The sequence below is a fragment of the Aulonocara sp. 'chitande type north' Nkhata Bay genome, linkage group LG11 (assembly GCF_057382095.1).
Source record: "Aulonocara sp. 'chitande type north' Nkhata Bay isolate Kocher_YH1m ecotype deep benthic linkage group LG11, A_spYH_male_GT1.1, whole genome shotgun sequence".
Lineage (NCBI taxonomy): Eukaryota > Metazoa > Chordata > Actinopteri > Cichliformes > Cichlidae > Aulonocara > Aulonocara sp. 'chitande type north' Nkhata Bay.
Window position 1 is genome coordinate 22,409,082 of NC_141354.1, and position 21,311 is coordinate 22,430,392.

At 40.1% G+C, this 21,311-nt stretch overlaps 2 protein-coding genes across 2 annotated transcripts in view; one reads left to right on the forward strand and one right to left on the reverse strand.

Annotated features, from left to right (window-relative positions):
• Window positions 1–4,884: 4,884 nt before the first annotated feature.
• utp11 (UTP11 small subunit processome component) lies at window positions 4,885–8,425 on the reverse strand. The gene is made up of 8 exons (XM_086311133.1): window positions 8,221–8,425; window positions 8,002–8,063; window positions 7,807–7,909; window positions 7,580–7,699; window positions 5,745–5,838; window positions 5,475–5,605; window positions 5,230–5,340; window positions 4,885–5,134 (listed from the first exon to the last, which is right to left on the reverse strand). Exons 1-8 carry the CDS (start codon window positions 8,278–8,280, stop codon window positions 5,051–5,053), a joined length of 765 nt encoding a protein of 254 aa, XP_086167259.1. The 5' UTR covers window positions 8,281–8,425; the 3' UTR covers window positions 4,885–5,050.
• Window positions 8,426–14,928: 6,503 nt separating this feature from the next.
• Window positions 14,929–21,311, forward strand: part of fhl3a (four and a half LIM domains 3a) — a 34,781-nt gene continuing 28,398 nt past the window's right edge. The window contains exon 1 of the mRNA XM_086311134.1: window positions 14,929–15,141. The gene's annotated coding sequence lies outside the window, so the exon portion shown is untranslated. The remainder of the gene's footprint in view (window positions 15,142–21,311) is intronic.

The following is a 21,311-nucleotide window of genomic DNA, read 5'->3' on the forward strand; positions in this document are numbered from 1 at the left end:
ACGCACAAGCACTGTCCCCCACCGGCGCACACACGCTCACACATACTGATTCTCACACCTCACCGTTAGTAGTAGTAGATAGAAGGCAAACGTGTGCACACAAAGTAGCTCTGATCAGGCATTGTCACATAGTTACCATTAAAGGAAAGCATTAGAGAAGCAAAACACTAACAAATTTTGAGAGGCAAAAAAAAAAGTGCACGGAGGAGAGCGTGATTGTGTGGAAGATGGAGGTAGATTAAGATATTGAGATTATAATTAAGTCATAATGAGCATGCTTGTAGGTGTATAAATATAATGAATGGCTTTTAAAAACTCACAAACACAATATCAAACTCAAACGTGGGTCTCTAGAATAGTTCTTAATTTTAAGTAACCAAGTAACCCCCCCAGTACACTTGAATTGGGTGCATTCAATTGTGATGCAAGCAGACACTTGCATAAATATACATACACACAATCTCAAGTCGACAATGACACAGGGAGACTGCGAGACAAGGACAGATCCGGTAGTTAAAGCGTAATGAACACGTCCCCAAGGCACGCGGCTGGCATTCCCCTGAATGATGGACTGACAGTAATGCCGGGGCAGATGGGTGCGCTCCACGCCCCGTTCAACACCACAGATACACACATATACACACACCCACACCCTCCCCCTGGTCTATTCTGGCCTTCTTTCCTGAAGAGAGATACCCCCTGTAGGTCTGATATGGAGGTGGGGGAATAGCAGGGGTGCTGTGTATGTGTGTGCGCAACTAGAGGTGGGGTGCGCAAGTATGAGGCCTCTGTCATGATTTAGGCTCCCATGCAAATTTAATCAATTCGAGTACCTCTCGCCAGCCAGGGCTCATTAGCGGCAATTTAAAAAGGAGGCTCTGTGATCCCACCTCATTGCATGAGCCAGACATTTGGCTCAGGCACACGTTCATAGTATATACACACAATCATGCTAGAATACACACAGATATCCAAATACTCACACACAAATACACAAAAATGAATGCACATCAGGGGGACTGTCATGGTTGTAAAGATTTTCCTTCAGATACCTTCCCCCTGGCATGGAGAGAGACCCTGCCTGAACATCCCCCATGCTCCCCCTTTTTGGTCTCTCCTCTCTTTCGACAACTTCAAAAGGTCCCTGACACCCAGCTTCAAGTTAAAGGATTGAGGGTATCCATAGATAAAGACTAGCTCTCACCCCCACCCCTCGCATTTGGAGATGCCCTCCCAAAAACTCAAACCTCAGGCTACTTCAGTCTTCTCACCACCTCTCACTCTCCACCTCTCAGTAATTGGGGGATCAATAAGTACTGTCCCCAAATCACGCTTTACTGTGGCACTGAACGCTGGCTTTGCAGAGGAAAAGTGGTACTGGTAAATGAAGTGGGTGAAGTGCAGCAGGTTGTAAGGATCAAGCACCTGTTTAAGGGAGGTGACAGCAGCACGTGTCTAATTAGAACCCTGTATAAATAAGAATAAAATTTCACCACTTTCCAGAATAATAAGCCATCACATCAATGCCACTGAAGATTTGTAATGTTTAAATGAAAACTGCTCACAGTGTGGTCTTTAGATCTCTCTCAAGAGGAGTTGTGTATCGTTTTGAATGACAAATATCAATACTGCAAGCAGTAAAAATGAGGTTTTGTTCACTCTGCCTGTACTAGTTGAACTCGTTGTGTGACCACTTTGACAGAATTTCCCAGAAGAATGCAACAATCTGAAGAAAACTGACCAGATATCAGACATCAGTTTAGGTTAAATCTTGAATATATTAGGCCACTAATAATCACACGAGGGGTATGACTGTTCAAAAGATTTTAACAAAAAAATAGATGTTGGTATGATTTTATTCTGCTGTTTTTTATCTCTTGAATTTTTTTTTTAAATTGATTCCACGCTGCCCGTTCTACTAGTTGTTCTTCACCCATTTAGCAATTACTAATATGAGGCATAAATCACTGGTAGTCCAGTCTGATTTGTTAATCCTGTAGTTTGTATACAGTAATTAACAAAATAAGATGGATTACCTGATTCCAGATAGCACACACTGGGACTCCTAATTCAGATCACTCTAACCCAGATTAAGTGTTGTTAACAAATGAACCCTTGAACAATTCAAGTTTATTTAAAATGTGCAGTATTCAGTGGAAATGTACAAAAAAAACCCAAAGTGTGTCATTTTTTAGTTTTGCTCTTTCATATGTTTAATAACTAAAGTTAAAGAACAAAGCTCTGTTGTATTCCATTTTAACCAGGCTACACTTTCACTCTCAGTGAAGTTACTATATATCAGGGTCAATGTCATACCCTGCAGCTGTGTGACTACCCCACAGTACTCCACTTCCACCCCCCCAATTCCAAAAGTGACTATCCGTTAACAAACCTCAAGGGTCATTAACTTTAGAGATGGCTTATGGGGGACAGGATGGCCTGTGAGAGTAGTCAAATGAATTATGAGCCTTTTGACAAAAGAGGAATGCCTGTCTATATCTTTAAAATCAGAAGGTCACCCACTGCCCACCCCTGAGCCCTGCCTCTGCACCCCTGCATAAGAGTCCCGTTACTGGGGAGAATGAAAGGAGAGCTTGAGGAGGAACAGAAGCTGGTCTGTGCTTGGGTCGCATAGTCGGATTGGGGTCCCGGAACTGCGCACACAGTGTTTTGACCCCTGGGCTTTCCTCAATGACCTCCACCCCCTCCGCTTATGGACAGTGAGCCTCAGGGTCCCGGTACACACACGCCCTCATAGGAGTGTGACGCAGTAACAGAGGGCAGAGAGGGTGAGAGAAAGGCGTAAGGAAGGAGGAGGGAGAGCTGGCTGAGGATGCAAATCACTCGTACTGGGTACAACAGAATTCTGACATAAATTGTCAAACATACAAGAGCCTTGTTTATGCTTTGATTAAAGTGAAATACATCAATCTGTGCACTATATACTTGAGATGTTTATTATATAGGTGTACGTGTAGAGGTATTTGAACTTACATTAACAGAACATTTTGTAGTGCTAGATTTGTCAAGCTGTTCTTCTAGACGAGTGCAACTGAAGCAAGCAGGAGTCCTGCTATCACTCTTTGCCTCTTTTGGCCCATTCTGAGCTATTGGCGCACCTTTCCTCTGGTCAGCAGAGTTTGGGCCAAGACCTGTGGTCCCTATCCTGCAGCCTCTATGCCTCTCACTTTTCCTGATGACACATTCACTAGGTTCCCTGCCTGCCCTCTTACACCCCCAGTGGCTCCCAGGAGAAACTGATGGATGGGCCCCATTTATGAAGCTGCTGCAACCAACAAGGATCAATCAAGACCGGGTCACTGAACTGTTGCTGGGCATCAGGTACTCAATTTGTTTCAAACTACTGGAAGTAAGCAAATATATTTTTACCTGCTTTATGTGCAGACAAGACAACATAAAAGATTAGTGGAGATCGTGAGACAAGGAGCAAGAACGTCCAACCTTTATTTTATTTTTTTGAAAGTGTGCTTGCTTTACCCTAAATCATGATGCTTTCCTACATTTCAGGGAGTAGAGCAACCTCTGTTGCCCACCCAGGAATGGGATATCAACGGCTAACTGGAAAGGATTTGACGGACAAGTTTCATCATCAGTATATTGTACAATTGAATGCGAGTACTCATTTGGTTAATTAAAATTTCATTTTTAGCACCTTGATGTCCAGTAAGATTCTTAGGAAGCCTCAAATCAGTTCGCTGAAAGAGAACTACCTGCTGAAAATGAGCTAGCTGCAACAATTTATCTCTCAAGGGGGCCTTTTAACAGAGATGTTATTGCATAAGCACAGCTGCAGCTAATAAAATTAATAATGGGTAATTTTGATTAAAGTGAGCTAATGAGCAAGCATTGGCAATAGTGTTATTGTTATCGATGCTTGCTAACTGACATCTAAATCATTTTTAATTGTATTAGCTGCAGCTGTGTCTACCCTGCTGCGACATGTGAAAAGGGCCTGTTAGAGGTGTGCTGCATCCCAAGTCGAGGGCTGCAAACAAAGACATGTCCTTCAGAGGCTCTGAAGGCTAAGCCAAGCCTGTGTCTCCACCACAGAAAGCACTCCAGCACTTCAGCACGCAAACAATGTCCTCAGTTGATGTTAAAAACATATAAATGTGACTTCATTTTTTTTAGATAATGTATCAGAGCTTCGAAAATATTTAACCTCGGTATACAAGTGTTATTCAGGACTAAATAACACATTAACACATCGTGGGTATCTCAACGTTCAACAAAGCATTACGTGTGTAATATGGAGAACTTCCAAAGTTGTCCTCAAACCTGGATAAAGAGAATGTATTTCTTGATGTTGTTGTGTAAATGGGACAGTTACTGAATTAGAGAGCAACAACACATGAGTGAGAAATGTTATAACCTCAATCTGACACAAAAAGGAAATTGTAGGTCGTACTTGTAACTCAAACTGTGGGGCAAGGATGGCCTGGAATACAGTGCAGAGCCAACTTCAACAAAATATGGCATTTATTTAACTACAGTTCAGCTTGGATCTTAATATTATTACTACTAATAACACTACTTTTACTACTACCTAGAAAAGAGTGAGGTGTGGGATGCAAGTCTTCTTCATCCTCTTAAAAAGAGTATGCTAAAAACAAGTTTAAGAACCACTATAATAACTTCTGGGAACAAATGCACTTATGGCTCTCTTCTAGTTGCCTTAGATTGGAACACTCATGAAGAACACTAATGCCCCCTAGTGGTAAAAATATATATATATATATATTTCTTAGCTAACCAGATCATACAGCACCCCTTGAGTCATAGAGCCTGAGAGCTCTCCACTTCTTCACAAGCAAAGAAATCCTTAAAATATAAGTTGTCTCCAAATCAAGAAATTAAATCCAATTACAAGTTCTTTTGATATTTATTTGAAACAAATTAAGCATAGTTGATAAATATATACAAAACTGAATTTTTATCCTTTGCCTCTGCTGTGCAGACCCATAGGATTCGAGAAGTTCATTATTTTCAAGTATCACCTCCCGACAGTGATTTTCTTTCCCTCCTCTTGTCAACGTTTCCTCTTAGCTTCAAACTTGTAAATTGCTGCAGAACTGGTGGTCTCCTTCTTTACCTTCACTTTCTTGAACTTATCCTGTACAAAGGCAAAACATAAAAAAAAAAAAAACTGAAATGAAGACAGTCATAGCACACCAGCACCAAAACTTTCAAGAACCATGTCCTCCTCACCTGCAGGTCCTTACGGGTCTGAATTTTCTGGCTGATGACAAACATTTTCTTTTCTCTGTCAATTCGCTGGGAAAGTATCTTGTATTGATGTTTCCTTTGCTTTGCCAGTTTCTACAGGTACAAATCACATAGACCCATCAGTGGAATGAAATGCCGAATCTTAAACTTTATTACCAATGAACAATTCCGAGGAGCTAAATTTTAAAGAAATATTCAAAAAATGAATAAATATCATCTCCACAAACCCCCAGAGCACGCGGGTCTACAGCTCCCTGTATTCTCTTGGTTTCCAGTGTTCCCAGACTTGGTCTGTTGTACACTCTGTCCACCAGCTCTGGAGCTGTGTTGAGGTGGTCCGCCAGGTTAAATGACTGCACTGAGGGAGAATAAAAACAACTTCTCAGGCAATCTCAAGACTGAAAGCACAAGAGGAAAAGGATAGTTTGTGTGCACAGCACTTACACATTTCCAAGCACTCACTAAATTTATTAAATCTACCAAACGCTTATATTTACCTTCTTTTTTGGAGTCCACAAAAAATGTGTGCTTGTTTTTTGGTTTGCTCTCTGCATCCAGAAGATGGAGCTCTCCTTTCAGCCTCTCAATTTTCTGGAAGTACATCATATACCCAGAAAGATTGACCGAGGCACCACCACAGATATAAATGATGGTGATAATATCTATGCTCATGCTGCTGCCACTGCCCTTAAACTACTAGGCACATGTACCACCACAGAGCCCTCTCATTCGTTACTGCAGATGGCTACTGGAAATTTGCCTTTTCAGGAACAGAAACCCTTCATCCCCCTTTATATTCCAGTACTAGGCCTACTCTGTGGAACCTTTGGAAACTGAACAGTTTTCAGAGGGGAACAACTTTTACCATTTGGTTTAACGTTTAATTGTGATGTGATGCAATGATTTGTATGTTGAGAAGTTATTTCTTTGTTGTTTTAGGTTTTCTTTATGTTTCCAAATTGCGAACTCATGCTGTTGGAAAGAGTCATGCACAATATGCATTTTAAAAATATTAGTGCAAGGATAATATATAGCCTGGGTACACTGCCCTGCAAAGTAACCACTTCCAAAATGGTATCGTGAGTATTTAAAAATTACACTGCAGTAGCATTGCTTTTAACATTTAAGGGGTATAATGTATATCCATACCATTCTTCACCTTTGCTATTCGTGTGTATTGACTTAATTTTCAGATCTTCACAGGTGCATTTCTGATGTCTAAAACAAACTCTTAACATCTCTCATTAAGAAAGCTTCATACATGCCAAATTCACTTGTTACTGGTCCTGCATCAGCAGTGTGTTTGGGGTCATGATCATGCCAAAGAATGAAGCCGCTGCCAATCAGAAGCTTTCCAGAAGGTGTTACGTGGAGACTCAAAATCTCGCTGTACTTTTTGGGTTCGTAATTTTATCAGTTTTAACAAGATCTTCAACACGACTGGCTGAAATGCTGCCTCACACCATGACAGAGGCTCAGTGTTCTCCAGATGGCCGTAGACACTCACTGTCGTACTTCTCTCTTGACCTGCGCCGTACATATTTATGACAATTTGAAGCAAAAATTTCAATTTGGATTCACCACTCCATAAGACGTGTTTGCCACTGATTGTCAGCTGAGTTGTTATTTAATTTGGGATACCTCAGCCTGTTCCCGTTGCTTAAGAATGGCTTGTGTCAGGCCATATTTATTCCTATTTTTTAAGCACATGACTTTTTTTAGTTATTGTTCATCTGCTGCAGATACTTTTTAAGCCCCGCCACTTCTGTTGTCCTCCCTTTGGTTTTCAGCTAATAGCACTTTGCCAAATTGTCTTCTATGTGTAGACAGACAAGTAGTTAATTGTTGAGGAGCATTTTTAATGCTTGGATGATTCGCAGATCAGTATTAAATACTATTTTAAATAATTACAAGAAAGACTGGCTCGTTTGAAGCAGTATATAAAGAAATGAAGGGTGAGGCAAGACTTTTGCACATTACTTTACCACAGTAGTTACTGGTTCAAAGATGTTATGATGTCACCAACCAACTAATTATCTATCAGTCAGATGCCTGGTGTAATCCAGTAAGATGATTTGTAGTAATGAATCTCATAACTGGTCAACAAGCATTTCCAAAAAACCCAAAACAACAACAACAAAAACAAAACCCAACAACATCACACTAATTGAACAGAACAGAAAAATGCAAATTTGGTTATAAGGCAATGAGATAAGCTGTGGCCACTGAGCCTACTTTAAGTGAAAAGTGAGCCTATTAACAAGTCAGTTTTGCCACAGTGGTGGTATTTTGTTTCTTCTGCATGACTTATTACATGGAAATTAAAGGTTACCTTAACTTCTGCAACCCTTTTCATCTCCACGTAGTTGATATCCTGCGTCCTCATCATTTTCTTCTGTTCCTCGGTCACCTCCTCCTGCTCTTTTGGTTTTTTAATTACGTGAACTCCATCCTGTCAACACACCACAAGATAAAAAAAATTTAAAAAAAAACGCTGAGGCAAAACTCATATATGACCATATCTATGAAGCAAGGAGGTGCTTCTTGTTGCTTTAATACCTGCAGTGCAGAGCTGATCATCTTGAAGTAAAATTCATCCGGGTTCTTCTCCAGAGCTTTCTTTCGCAGAGCAGCGAGTGTGTTCTGTTTCTTATGATAGTCACTATACCAGCAGACAAGGCAAACTTAAACATCCTATCTTCAAAAGGTAAACACAACTATAAAGTGTGGCAAAAAACTTGCACTTTTCCTTACTCTGCACGGAGTTTGTAGTCCTTCTTCTTCTCCAGCAATCCCAGTTGTTTCCTGAAGCCGGGCTACACACGCACACACAAACAGACAGGACAGATCCAACATTAGTATCTATTACTGTAAGTGTGTGTGTGTCAGAAAAACAACCGAACACACGAGAAGTATGTTGTTTTGCCTTGGCTAATAGGCTAACGAGCTAGCCAACAACATTGCAACGCTCACCTGAGATCTTTCATGGTGGTTTCTCTGTCGAGATTTCAGTGCCTTTCGGAACGAGGACATATTTGTGAAATGACCCCGACCGTATACACGCAAAAATAAGTTAAAACAGATTAATATAAGACTTATTAAGCACACACACACAGATATCTAAAGCCTCCTTGCTGCCTCTGGTTTCTAGTGCTTCCCTGTGAGAGGGACACGTGGGTTCCTGCCTGATTCAGAGCGAGCCGTTTTTCATTTCGCTGTCGCAGATTCGCAACTCAAATTCCGCTGAAAATGTCGTCATATTTTTAAAATCTGGAGCTCAGCAACAAGTTGTATAACTATTTAAAATTATATATTATTTTTAATTTACATTTTAAATAAAATTAAACATGTTTTAGACAAATTAGAATAGTCGGTATTTTGGTGTTGCTTATTGTACATTCGGGTAGTAACACTAGGGGGCACTGTTGCATATGAAATGTTGATAAGATAACCTGTACGTGCGCTTCAGTGTATTATACAGAGGAGAGAAGAAAATATTAAGCAAAGCATTTTTAGATATATTTAAATAGTAAACCCAGCTAAAAATTCATTATTATAGTTTTCTGTGCATTTGTAATCTTTATCCAAAAACATACATTAAATATATAGGCTATTTTTTTAATACTTACATGGGCTTTCTGGTGAAAATACTACTGAAAATCAGTTTTATTAAAACCCAGCATTTTTCTGATTCTGACTATAGACGATTGAAAGGTAATTAAGTATTTTGATTATTAAACTTTTTTTATTGATAATTTTAATATTTTTTAAATCAGTAATATTAAATTATGAAGTTATTTTGATATTATTAGTCTACATAGATGGGGAAAAACAGTGACATATTAACCAGTTATTTAATACATTTTCTAATAAATGTTATGTTTAAAAAAATCAACTAATGTAATATCATTGAAATCCGAAGCCCTGTAATTTGGTTGTCTTTTGGTTTTAAATGTTGGGTCTATAATACTACAGTTGTCGTGCTGTAAGGCTTACTGGCAAAGACAAGCTGAATTAATCTTATTTATCTAACAAGTACTCTCAGGCTATATACAAGCCAGACTTGGCACAGGAAAAAAAAAAAAAAAAAACAAAACAAGTGAGGGTACTCATACACCAAATTGCTTTGGTTATTATAATAACAGCCAGCATTTGCCAGAGAGCACAGTTAAATGGTAAATGGTAAATGGTAAATGGCCTGTATTTATATAGCGCTTTACTAGTCCCTAAGGACCCCAAAGCGCTTTACATATCCAGTCATCCACCCATTCACACACACATTCGCACACTGGTGATGGCAAGCTACATTGTAACCACAGCCACCCTGGGGCGCACTGACAGAGGCGAGGCTGCCGGACACTGGCGCCACCGGGCCCTCTGACCAGTTAACACTAATTGGTAATACGTTTATGTTTTTCCAACATGAGCATTCACTGCGTGTTTCTGTTGGGATTCCAGACCCCTATTTTGATTAATACCCAGTCCAACAGGCCTAAAAAGGATTACACAGAAATCCTGTAATATGCCTTAAAACAATCACATGCTCTCAAACAGAAAACAAACTCAATTACACTTAAAACATTTATATGTGCTTTTCTTATGGCTATAGAACTAAGACACTGTGACTTTAGCTCACATGCTTGAAATGAAATATATACATGAGGAATTTCTGTGTTTTTCTTTCTTTCCACTCTGAAGATGAGGGTCAACCTTTCTCTCTGTGAGAAAAGATTCTCCACTTCCTGACATTTCGGGGAGACAAAGACAAAGCCGCAACGGCACCAGTCCCTAATCTCACCCAGGTTCTCAACTCAGCGAGACAGAGAGTGATATTCCTCTTAACGGCCATTTTCTCCGATGGAAGCCCACTATCTCCTCACCAACCGCAAGGAATTTGTTTTATATGTGCGAGATTTGCCTGGCATGCAGAATGTCTTGCGGGTGATGAGACCTCTGAATAGGATCAGTTTTTCCACATTATGTCACGGGCTTGTTTATCAGTGTGATGGCTAATCACCCCGATTCCTGTGAAGGTTTCAGCCCAAGGCCCCACTGATCCACTCACCCACTAACATGTATTTAACTAGGCAAACACAGACAGCCAGGATTTACGGGTTAATGTCTGCCTTCTGACTTACTGGGCTCCGTGCTGTTTAATTCATGTGAGTATTTATCATTACAAGTAAAATGCCTGGTGAGCCACGGCAGGGGTAAATGCTACTTTGGAAATCGGGGACTTGTAACGAGCTGACACAAGAACAGGAGCACAACAGCTTGTGGGTTTGTTCATGGTCAGCAATGGAGGAATGCCCTTGCAGGGCAGATGCAGAGCCATTGGGTTTTCAAATATGACCTCGTAAAAATAACACTGCTGACATATTGTGAGGCTGCTGCACTCGGGGTGAGCTCAGGACTTTGGTATGTCTCCCCTGGCCGTGGTTGGTCTTCATCTGCAACGGGCCATTTGACCAACCCAGTCGAAAAATGGACGGGCTACAAATTTCTCCTGTGTGATTATTTAGTTGTATCTCCTAAGAGATTGAATAAGTTGCTGTCAGCGGTGGAAAGTAGTGTTCGGGAAATTCTATTTACATCATTTCTATTTTCTAGTACATTGTATATATAACCTTTATTCTTAGATGGAAATATCAAACTTTTTACAACATCTGGCAGCTACACTTCAAACTGACTTAAGAATTCATTGGAGTGAACCCATTATGCCTACTTCTATATCCACAATGCCTTTTTCTTGGCACACAATTTAATATAATCCCTATTTACTTCATACCAGGACTTCATGCAGTCATCTACTTTCAAGATGCTGTAGCTCTTCCCCCTTTAAGGAAACCTTTAGGCCAACTTTCTCCTGATTGGCTGCCTATTGCAAACAGAAGATGAAGATGTTTTCATGTAGTTAGCAATTCTGTCAAGCATCTTTCCTCTTATGAATTCCTCATATGGTTTAGTTTAGATAACTAAGAAGGTAAAATGACCCAACATTAAGAAAAGAGCATTAATAAACAAAACAAGAAGAAACACTCAGTATTATATTATATACCCCAGAAGGATCCATTGAGCACCCCAGATTTATCTTGTGACTGATATACTAGATAGTTTAAAAGTATTTATATTGATTCAGTCTAATGGTGTAACATATAGTAATGTGATGCATAGCTTTTCCCTTGTAATAGAACAGTGTTACATTCTGCTTCTTTATGCCCAGTTCCCAGTAAATTACAACATAGGGGCACTACTGGGTGGGATTCTCACAAAGTTAACCACAAACTCTTGTAAAACAAAATTGTCTACTATTAAGTGTTGATATGGTGCTTATTTTCTCTGCTTGAGTTTTGAGAGTGTATATTGTGCCATAACTGGTTTTATACTCCAAGCAATCATGGCTGCAAAGTGTAGAAAAAAGGGTCATTGTTTTTAGATCAGACCTGATGTGCTCTGTAAATAAGCTCTAATTGCTGAAATCAGCAAAAGCCTTTATTCTTAAATTGATAGTCTTGTGATAGGTTATTTTGAGTTTATCTTTGATAATTGATAGACAGTGTGCTCCACGTGCTTCTCTATCTAAAGCTACAAAGACATTGTAAATTCAATTTAAGTATCCAAACACCATTTGAGTTCATGCTATTTCGTGCCTCTCACCACTAAATATGTCGATATTTTTATTACATTATAGCGGGACGTCACGATGTCCACTTGCCATTATGTATCGTGTGAAAACACACACAAATTGTACAGGACACATTTAGATATCACTCAAGTGGGGCATTTAGCAATTTAATAACACCATTGGTCTTGTGCTCAGGGTTATGTTGTTCATTTGAGCTAATTTGCCTCAGATGTTTCAAAGCCACACGTCCAAGAAAAGAGCGTGTTGTGTGTAGTTTAGCACATAATAATCAAAAACATTCATTGCATAGCATTCACTTTAGACATTATGATCCATTTCTGTTCATGATCAAGTCACATTCAGTTGACTCATATTAAGCCTTTAACTTGTTTTGCAAAACTAAAATATAAATGTTTAAGGTAAAGGTCACAGTTAACTTGGTTACAAAGTAAGAAACTCATCGGACTATCTCGACCACGATGAATTGACAGGCCTGTAATCCTGTAATGTTTCACACAGCCTGATGGGACCACGCCTCAGAGTGTAAAATTAGAATTCATAATTAGGGGGTTGCGTGGAAGTGAGGGGTCAAACGAGTGGGGATCACACTCTTTCAGTTTTCAAAGAAGCATGAAAAACAACATGCCACATGGTCGGAGGGTTTTGATTTGAACTTTAACTTAATATGGGATATCCTCTGTTGCTCGTCCATAAACAATCAAGAAACAACGATGCCATATTAAGTGAATGAAATTAGCAGGAATTTATATTGTAGTGTTTAGTACTTCTGAGCACTGGCATTTCTTGTGAAAGTCTTATTTGAATGAGAAGTGTATTGACTGATCGCTGTTCTTATTTACTGATGGTGGTGCAGCTGTTACACAAAGTATGTCCACAATGTAATACAAACATCTAGTCAGTTATTTCTCATAGAGATCTTTTCATCTCTCTGCAATAAATTTACATGAAACTTGCTTTAAATAGTGAGTTGAATCCCAGTGATAACAAATAGCTAACAGATAGCTGAGGATGGACACAGAGAGTTTTAAGTTAGTATGTTAGTGCCTTACAGCCAGAGGGCTTTTCAGATGGCTGAAACAGTGTCTGAAACCTTTTAGCCCTTTACACTGGCACATTTCTGAAACTGTCACTCGGCACACATCACCCAGAGACTAATCCTGTTTTGTTAGGTGGAAGTGAGAAAGGTTTGAAATTCTCTTGCATGGTCTGTTTTTGTTGTTTGCAAAGCTGTTTGTGACACTTTTGATTGAAATGCAGTGTAACGTGAATAATGTCTTCCAGGAGAAAGCGCGCACCACGGTTCACATCTGCGTGGTGTCGTGACGTTTTTTACTTGACCTTTATGTGGCCTTTGATTGAGGCCAGCCTAAAATAAGAGTATCAAATAGCTTGCCTTGCAAGAAGCATATAAACCACAGAGAAGGTTTGAAAATTGAGATCATCAAACTGTGAGAAGATTAATTACTGGTTCAAATCACAGATATGGTCAGATGGTGCGGTGGGTATTATGGTCCTATCTCCGCCTTACTGAAAACTTGCAGAGCACCCTTAAAAGGAAAATCTATGAGAGGGTCTTCAGTATAGCTGCAAACAGCAGCATGTAATAATAACAATACTGACATCCTTGAAATGAAGTCCTGCAATGAGCTTAAACAGTGGTTAAAAACAGCTTTTTTTGGCCACAGGATGATCTTAGGGGCCGCATCAAAGCAGCATAGGTCAGTATGAGGTCGCCAAGGATTGCTTTAAACTGTGAACTGCAATACAAAGCTATACTAGCAGACTAAAAATATGGAGTTGAAAATTAGCACCACAGTTGTTTAATTACACATATTGAACTGTTAAATGTTGAGGTTTTTTTTCACCAATTCACAAACAGTTATTCTTTGAAAACTTTTCCTACAGAGAGTGTGGTCTTTGTGGTCTTTGCTATGTTTGAGCTGCTGCTGTGTATATGGTTCAATCCCTAACCACAGAAAGTGTATGGTGACTGCCGACCTGAACGTGCCGTACTGTTTATCATGCATGGAGGCAATTCTGCCAACGATACTGTGTTTAATGGGTTGGGAACATACTGATTCACTGTAATGACTCAAATGGAGATATCAGGATCATTCACTGTATGACAAAACAGCAGCCAGCTGCATCCAGGGGAAAATGTCACTCCCACTTGTTGAGTCATGACAAAAAATGAAACATGGGGTGTGGAGAAATGGCCCACACTTTAAAATAGGGAAGTGTAATTTAGCAACTGGGTTTGCTCTTTACCCTTTTTGGTAATGTAACTGCATGAAAAGGTCAACAAATGTCACTTAAAAAGCAAGAGATTTGTGTGTTTTAGAAAAGCAAGAATGTCTTAATACATATCTAGGCTGCTTGCTGCTGTTCACTTTCACCAGTTAATATTTATACTTACACATTATTTAGACTGTAGGAAATATAAAGTCTCTATTTGAAGCCAAGTCATTAATATCTGGAATTGATCTGAGACCAAAATGTCAGAGCATTTGAACACTATTATATGCATCCATTCATGCTTTATTTATTTATTTATTTTATCGAAATGTATTTTATTTTTTTTACCCGCTTCTCCAGTTGAGGGTGCTGGCCTGGCTGGAGTCTATTCCAGCTCTCATAGAGTGGTCACGTCTCATGTGTATTAACTCTAAACATTGCATGGGAGGTTCACAGATAATTTCACATTCATCTGTCAGACTTTTTACTTCTGCTTGATTTATTTACTAACCAGCTGATTGCTTGTCAGAATTAATTAAGGAAGCTCGTGAGCAGTATCGCCTTCTCCACCATACTTATTGTAAGTCGGTGTTTCCTGTTAAGGATATTAACTCGGCTATAATATGTAATTCTACTAAAACTGACAGCAGCACGGAAAAAATAAGGCCCGGTTGGGATGTACCCTCCACTGCCTAGACTACTCTCAGGTCTCGTTTGAAGTCGCTGCAGGGAGGGAGGAAGGGAGGAATGTTTTTTGGGGGGGCGGGATCTTGTGACTCACCAGCAACTTCCTCAGTAGTAGGACAAAAGTAGCCGGCAAGCTGCATCCCTCTCTGCCGCAGAGGTTTATCAACAGTCAGAGGAAACACAAAAAGTTGCACAGTTGCGGGCGACACGTCGGAGGAGCGATCTGCGAACTGATCCCAGTCCTGATCTGAGCGAGTGCCTGCAGAGGAGGAGGCGGGTTACCACTTTGAAGTTCCAAAGGTGCCTCCAGACTTCAGAGACCCCTGGTAGGATTCAACTTTCTTTTAAAAAAAATATAGAGAGAGATAGAGACTTTTCCTCTCCTTATTATCACGGTATTCCTTTTTACTAAACAATGAATTTACCTTTCAAGCAGGAAATTACTTCGCAAAAGATGGATCATGGCAAAATAAAGTAACTTATACATACTGATTCTTGGTGAGGTATTCAGCTGAAAATACATTTCACAAAGAATCTCGAGTTTAAAGAACTTAAAGTGTTGTAATTACTAGTTGTGTCATTACTATTTTATATTCAGTAAATGGATAATAAATAACAGCCTATGATTGTGTCTCGTGGCAAAAGTTTACTCTTTGTGAAATGTATTTTCAGCTGAATAGTGATCAGCTTACTGAAATACTGATTATTATTAGTTGTCTTTCATGTGGTTGTACTGGTAGCACTGCACTTAGCTGCACAGTATGAGCTTCATGTATAATTTAACATCTTAAGATCACATTTACTCTGTACTATTCATGTTGGGAATTGCAAGAAAAGAGCAGGCTTGGGCTTGACATTATGACAAGTATTAATCCTTCACACCTTAGTCAAACACAGGGCCCGTGGATAAGCCTGCAAAGTAAAACCCAGAGACATTTCAGGGGGTCTGGATCTTTTCTGTCTGTCTATGTGTTTTTCTCCTTTCTTTTCTCCTTTGCTTTTCCTTATTATTGTAAAACAGTATATGCAAACATGCAAATGAGGCATAAAACAAACAATGGAGAAACAGAGTGTGTTAGTTTGTGTGACCCACTGAACTGTGTCGAGGAAGGATTAAGGAGGAACTTTTGTGCCACTGAAGCTCCTGGCTGAGCAACGTGTGAAGGCCTCACGGAGCAAAGTCCCTCGGGCTTAACTTGTCATTTCTCCAGCAGAACAAAGTGGGGTATGGCAGTGTGCGTCTGGGATGGGTGTGTCTGTACTGCAGCTTTGAGGTTTGTGTTGGGCGTGTATCGTGACATCATAATGCATAGTAGCAGTGTCATCCTTGTGGTGATTGTTTGGTGTTTCATCTGTTGTGTCATGCGGGTGCAGTGGGCATGCGGTGATAGTAACGTGTTCACAATGGGATAAAGTTTAATCCAAGGATTGAAGATGGAAATGGTGTTTATTTTTATTTCTACAGCGTAAGCAGATTACAGACACAAAGTATTGTGTTTTTTCTCGGGTATAGTTGGAAGGGCTTTCAGGGACATAACGACTGCTGTTGTGCTGACACTACATGTGATGCCAAGTTACAGACTGAAGATGCAAATTCAGTTTTTCCATTGTGTTAGGAGGGTTTTTATTACATTGCAGTGCCTGTAACAGATCATTAACATACAAAGATTTGGTCAAGTTAAATTCTAACCATGCTTTGAATCACTAGGGATCTCAGAAACACAGAAACTGTTATGCAGCACTGACATACGATATTGTCACCATATAAAGTTGATATGGCACTTACAGTTGCATATTTGCATATCCAGCAGATAAGGAACAACACAGGCTTTTGTTTAGAGCTCTGAAGCTGGCCAAACAGTGAGCATAGCTGTGATATTGACTTTCCTTTCTTAGTTTTGTTCTCTCAACTAGTTCCTGTTTGTTAGCTTTGTCTGTCTGGAACTCAGCATGTAGTTTACAGTCACACTTTCCAGCTTTAGCTGGGAATAGGGTTTAATGAGAGCAGAGATACGCAGTGAGCACAATAAAGTTAGGATGAGGACACGAGAAATGAGAAAATAATGAGGCAAAAATGCTGATACTCTTTGCAAATGAAGGAACCTGTGGATCTGGGTGATGTCTTTGTGATGAGCGAATGCTTATGCATAGTCTCTTGATCCATTGTTAAAATTAAATTATTATTAGATTTAAAGTAAGGGCTTGACTCCTGAAACCCAGTGGTTCCTTAAAAACATGTCTTTGTGGAGCAGCTGAGGCCTAGGAGCCAGAGGCAGTCCTCTACTAATTAGAAGGTCACTGGTTCAATCCCTGACTACTGTAATCTGTATGCTGAAGTATCCTTGGGCAAGTTTTTGAGCCCTGAGTTTACCTCAGTGCATTCATTGGTGTGTGAGTGTTGCTCATGATGGTTAGGCAAGGTGCTTATACATAAAGTAACGTGATGAAGGCTTGTAGTAGAAAGTGCTTTGAGTCCCCATTTAATGCAGAAAAATGCTAAATGAATTATTAAATAAGGTGTGTTTTAATGCAAAGACAACAACTGTTTAAATCAACATTAGATCCAGCACCCTTGTTTTCTTTGTGTCACTACAGAATTGAAGGGATGTGCTCTTTTTGAACTCTCGTTGTGCTTTCACCATTGACAGGTTATGTTTATTATTTTTACACAAATGCTTTGCCACAGTGACAAGCAGAAGTAATACCCTAGCAACCAAAAGACAGTCATTCTGTCCCATTTAGCATCTGGGGAGCTTGCCTTGACAGAGCCCACGGGCTGTATAATGTATTTGTTTGCTTTTTTCCCTCTTCCTCTCTCCCTCTCTGTTTCATTGACCATGGTCACATTCTTCAGAGGTCTCAGTGTTTTCTAAAGGTTTCTCCCTGCATGGTGGTTGGACCATGGCCAGCTCTAAACTGTAGTGGGACTGCAGCTAAATGACTTGAATTGGCTGTAGCTAGTTTTATGTGTTGGCACCATTTGAAATAAGGCCAAGGATAATGATGGAGGAACTGGTGGTCAAGTGCTTGCAGGTGGTTTGAGAGCAGAATATAGATTTGTAAAGAAGTGGTTCTCCCCTGACATTTCGCATTGTATTTTTCCTGTCCCTCGGTGGTATGTGTCAGAGTTTTATTTTGATTACTGCTTCAGATAGCGGTGTCTTCCTAACCCTCACTTGCATGCCCCCACGCTTTGGTCCTTGTTGTGTCTTGTTTTTCTTTTCAGTTAAAAATCTGAAAATTTGATTATCCCAGTACAAATATGAGACTGCATAACTTGTTTCCAGAATTTTAATGTCTGTGTTACATGTGAGACCATATAAGGCAAAATGTAGTCCTTTCTGCTTCATATACATACATATATATATATATATATATATATTTTTCTTTTTTTTCTTGAATGTGTCTCCTCCACCGTTACTCACTTCCCTCTTCATTAGGATATGGGGGCGCGTGGCTGGCAGCATGAGTGTGTCTGCATTCCGTGAAAGGGGGGAAATGACCTCAGGTTTCCTGTGTGGGGAAGGCCCAGGTGCTGTGCTGTTATTGTGAGGGTCGCAAGACTTCCTCCATGGACGCTTTGTTGGTAAACGTCTGAAACATGATCCCTTGAGCCAGGGCCCCTGTGGGAGGTAGTGCCCCCCTCGCCCCACCACCACCTCACAATTCATTCATTTTGCCTAACACGTGTAACTGCTCTTATTTCTCACTGCCACAGTGTTCAGTCCATATGAGATTTTATGTAAGGAGAACTCAAACTTCATATAGACTGCAAAGGCGTGTTAAAGGTAACTGACTCTGCGCTAATGGGGTAATTATGCTCCTTTAGGAGTGTAATTACGGGTCTGTACCTAGCACTTACAATACAGTACCTGCTATCCTTAAAGGAAATACTGTTTTCAGAAGAAATACCAAATTGTGAGGATGGAATAATAGGTAACTTATAACTACACACCTGCGAGTTTAATACAAGCTAATTATATGGCATGAAAGAGTACATCACTCCGCCTTTCACCTTATCCATTCAAGTTTTCCACACGTGTCCTATAAATTTATTACACATTGAATTTATGGAAATCATTCATAGCTTATCAGTGTTTCCTTTGCAGCCTCTCACATGAAACAGATGTTGTTTGGGTGCAGAAATCCTGTCGATTCAATGCTTCGTCATCACATTCAGTTGTGCGCTGAAGAAATGTGTTAGTCACTCATGACTCTTTCTCTGCGCCCTCACCTAAAGGGAAGAGAGTAGGGTCATGTGCCAACAGATGTACGGGACCTGATAAAAGGAATGTCATGTAAAACCTACGGCCGTTACAAAGCCTTCCATCATCTGTGTAACCTGACTTGTTCCTGAGAGCAGGATCCCAGAAAAAAACTTTCGTTAGTTTCTTGGAACTCATTCAAGTCCGCTATGTGTTGACTGAAACTTTGCCAAAAGGTGTGAAGATCTTTGAATTGCATAATGTAATTGGTTGCTTAAAAAGTTGGCACCCATAAATGATGCTGTCCTGGGAAAGTAGTAGATTTTGACAAAGAGGAAGAATAGTTGCAAGTCCCATCAAGAAAAGGGAGAAGGGAGGACTCAGAAGAAAGCTCAAATTCAAAGTCTGTGGACAAATTGCAGGGCTTTTATATAACTGGTAATAAGATGTGTGTTATAAATTCATATAACTAATGGTTATGTTGGGCTGTGGCTAAATCATAGGATAACCTATGGTTAATGGAAGTACTTGAGGAGAGGAATGTTGAGTGAGGAGAATTTCTTCAAGATCCAAGGTAATAAGATGTTATTCCATCCTCATATGTCTGCTAGGGAAGATGAAAAAATAAAGAACCAGTGCTTACACTTCACATTGTAACACCACACTTTTTGCATGTGGAATAACAGAGAGAGATTCTTCTGGATAATATAATGAGGGACTCACTGAGTTGAAATGATCATGACTTCTGTCACAAGTAGATGACTCTCAAGTTGGTGTGTCTGTTACTTATAGATCCCTGATCCTGATCCTACCTGCTAAAATGCTTTGTAGGTTACTACATGTACATTAATCTAACAGCAATCATCAACTGTATCATCCTTTCCATTGGATGGTCTTGTACATTGGCTTAATTAGGTAATAATTTGAGAGCATGTGGCAAACAGTCCTTAACCACGCAGTGATGCACAGCAGGCAACAAACACAGCAACAGTGCCTGCAGCTTAAAATGCCACCTTTCAAAACACTGCAACCCCCAGAAAGAATGGGCTGTTAGCAAAGAATTTCTTCTAAACAACATACTAGCAGACCTCTGTTCTCATAACAGATGTCTTGGAAAGGTAATTAAAGCTTGGCTCTGTATACCTGCACTGTTTGTTCCACCACAGCACTACTGTATCTCACCTTTACCCCATGCTGCAGTAGTTGTGTCTTTATTTGGCTGTAACTTCAGTTTGCCGCAATGCCAACTGCGCTGGTGTTGATTGCTTCCCAAATACTTTATAGGGTCGGCTCTCACATCTGCACAGAATGAGCCCAGACTGTGACATCACAACAGAGGAAGTGCCGTCAATCGAGTTTGGGTGTGAAGCAAGCTGTTTAGCATGTGCACATTTTTATTTGACTGCTCACAAATGTTTGCTGTGTTGCACAACTGTCTCCAAGGAATGAACCCCAGGGAGTTTACACGATGTCCTGTGTGAAAAGCTGGTACATGTTCAGAAGTGAATTATCTTGTCTCTGATAAATACAACTCTGTTTATTTGGAGTGAAGCTGTAAGAGAGCACGTTCCCCCTTGCTTAACATAAACACTGTAAAAATGCCTGCTCTGCATGATGAAACTAGCAAATGATGAAGAATGTGATTCTTTAGCCAGAATATCTTCGTAGTTCTTTTTTGCCTTTTGCGCGCACGTATCGCAGGCACACATGCATACTTTTCTACCATCTCACTTTAATCTTTACGGGTCTGTGGCAGAGACAATAGTCTCTACAGAGAAAGCAAGCTGAGACAAGCCAGACTCGCTGCATACACAGAGGTGTGGATTTATGTCAGTCAATAAATTGTGCTGTATATGACAGTTGTGCCCTTTTCAAAATACACAGAGGAGAACGCGTTCACTACTGCTTGGGTAGCATTTGGCACTAATTGTAAACCTGTCAAAGTTACATAGAATAGGTGTTCGAAGAGGGCAGGATATTTTTTGGCCTCCCTTGCTTCCCTGTCTTCTCTCACCTTTACTGGATACTGACTGGCCCTCATTCAGTGCCTTGGAGGAGCCATAAATGGCAGAAAGTGGCCGTTGTCTGGCTATAAAAGGACGTTAGCTTCTCTGTGAGAAGACGACGGTGATGTACGACTAAAACGACTAACAGAGAATTGGGAAGGGATTTTGTGGCTTCTTTGGTTGAAGTGAAAAGCGAGAATGAAAGGGTGAGATGGCTAGGAGAGGTGAGCGCACGCATTTATCAAAGGACTGTTACAGAAAGGTGTAATCAAAGGCAAATGTACA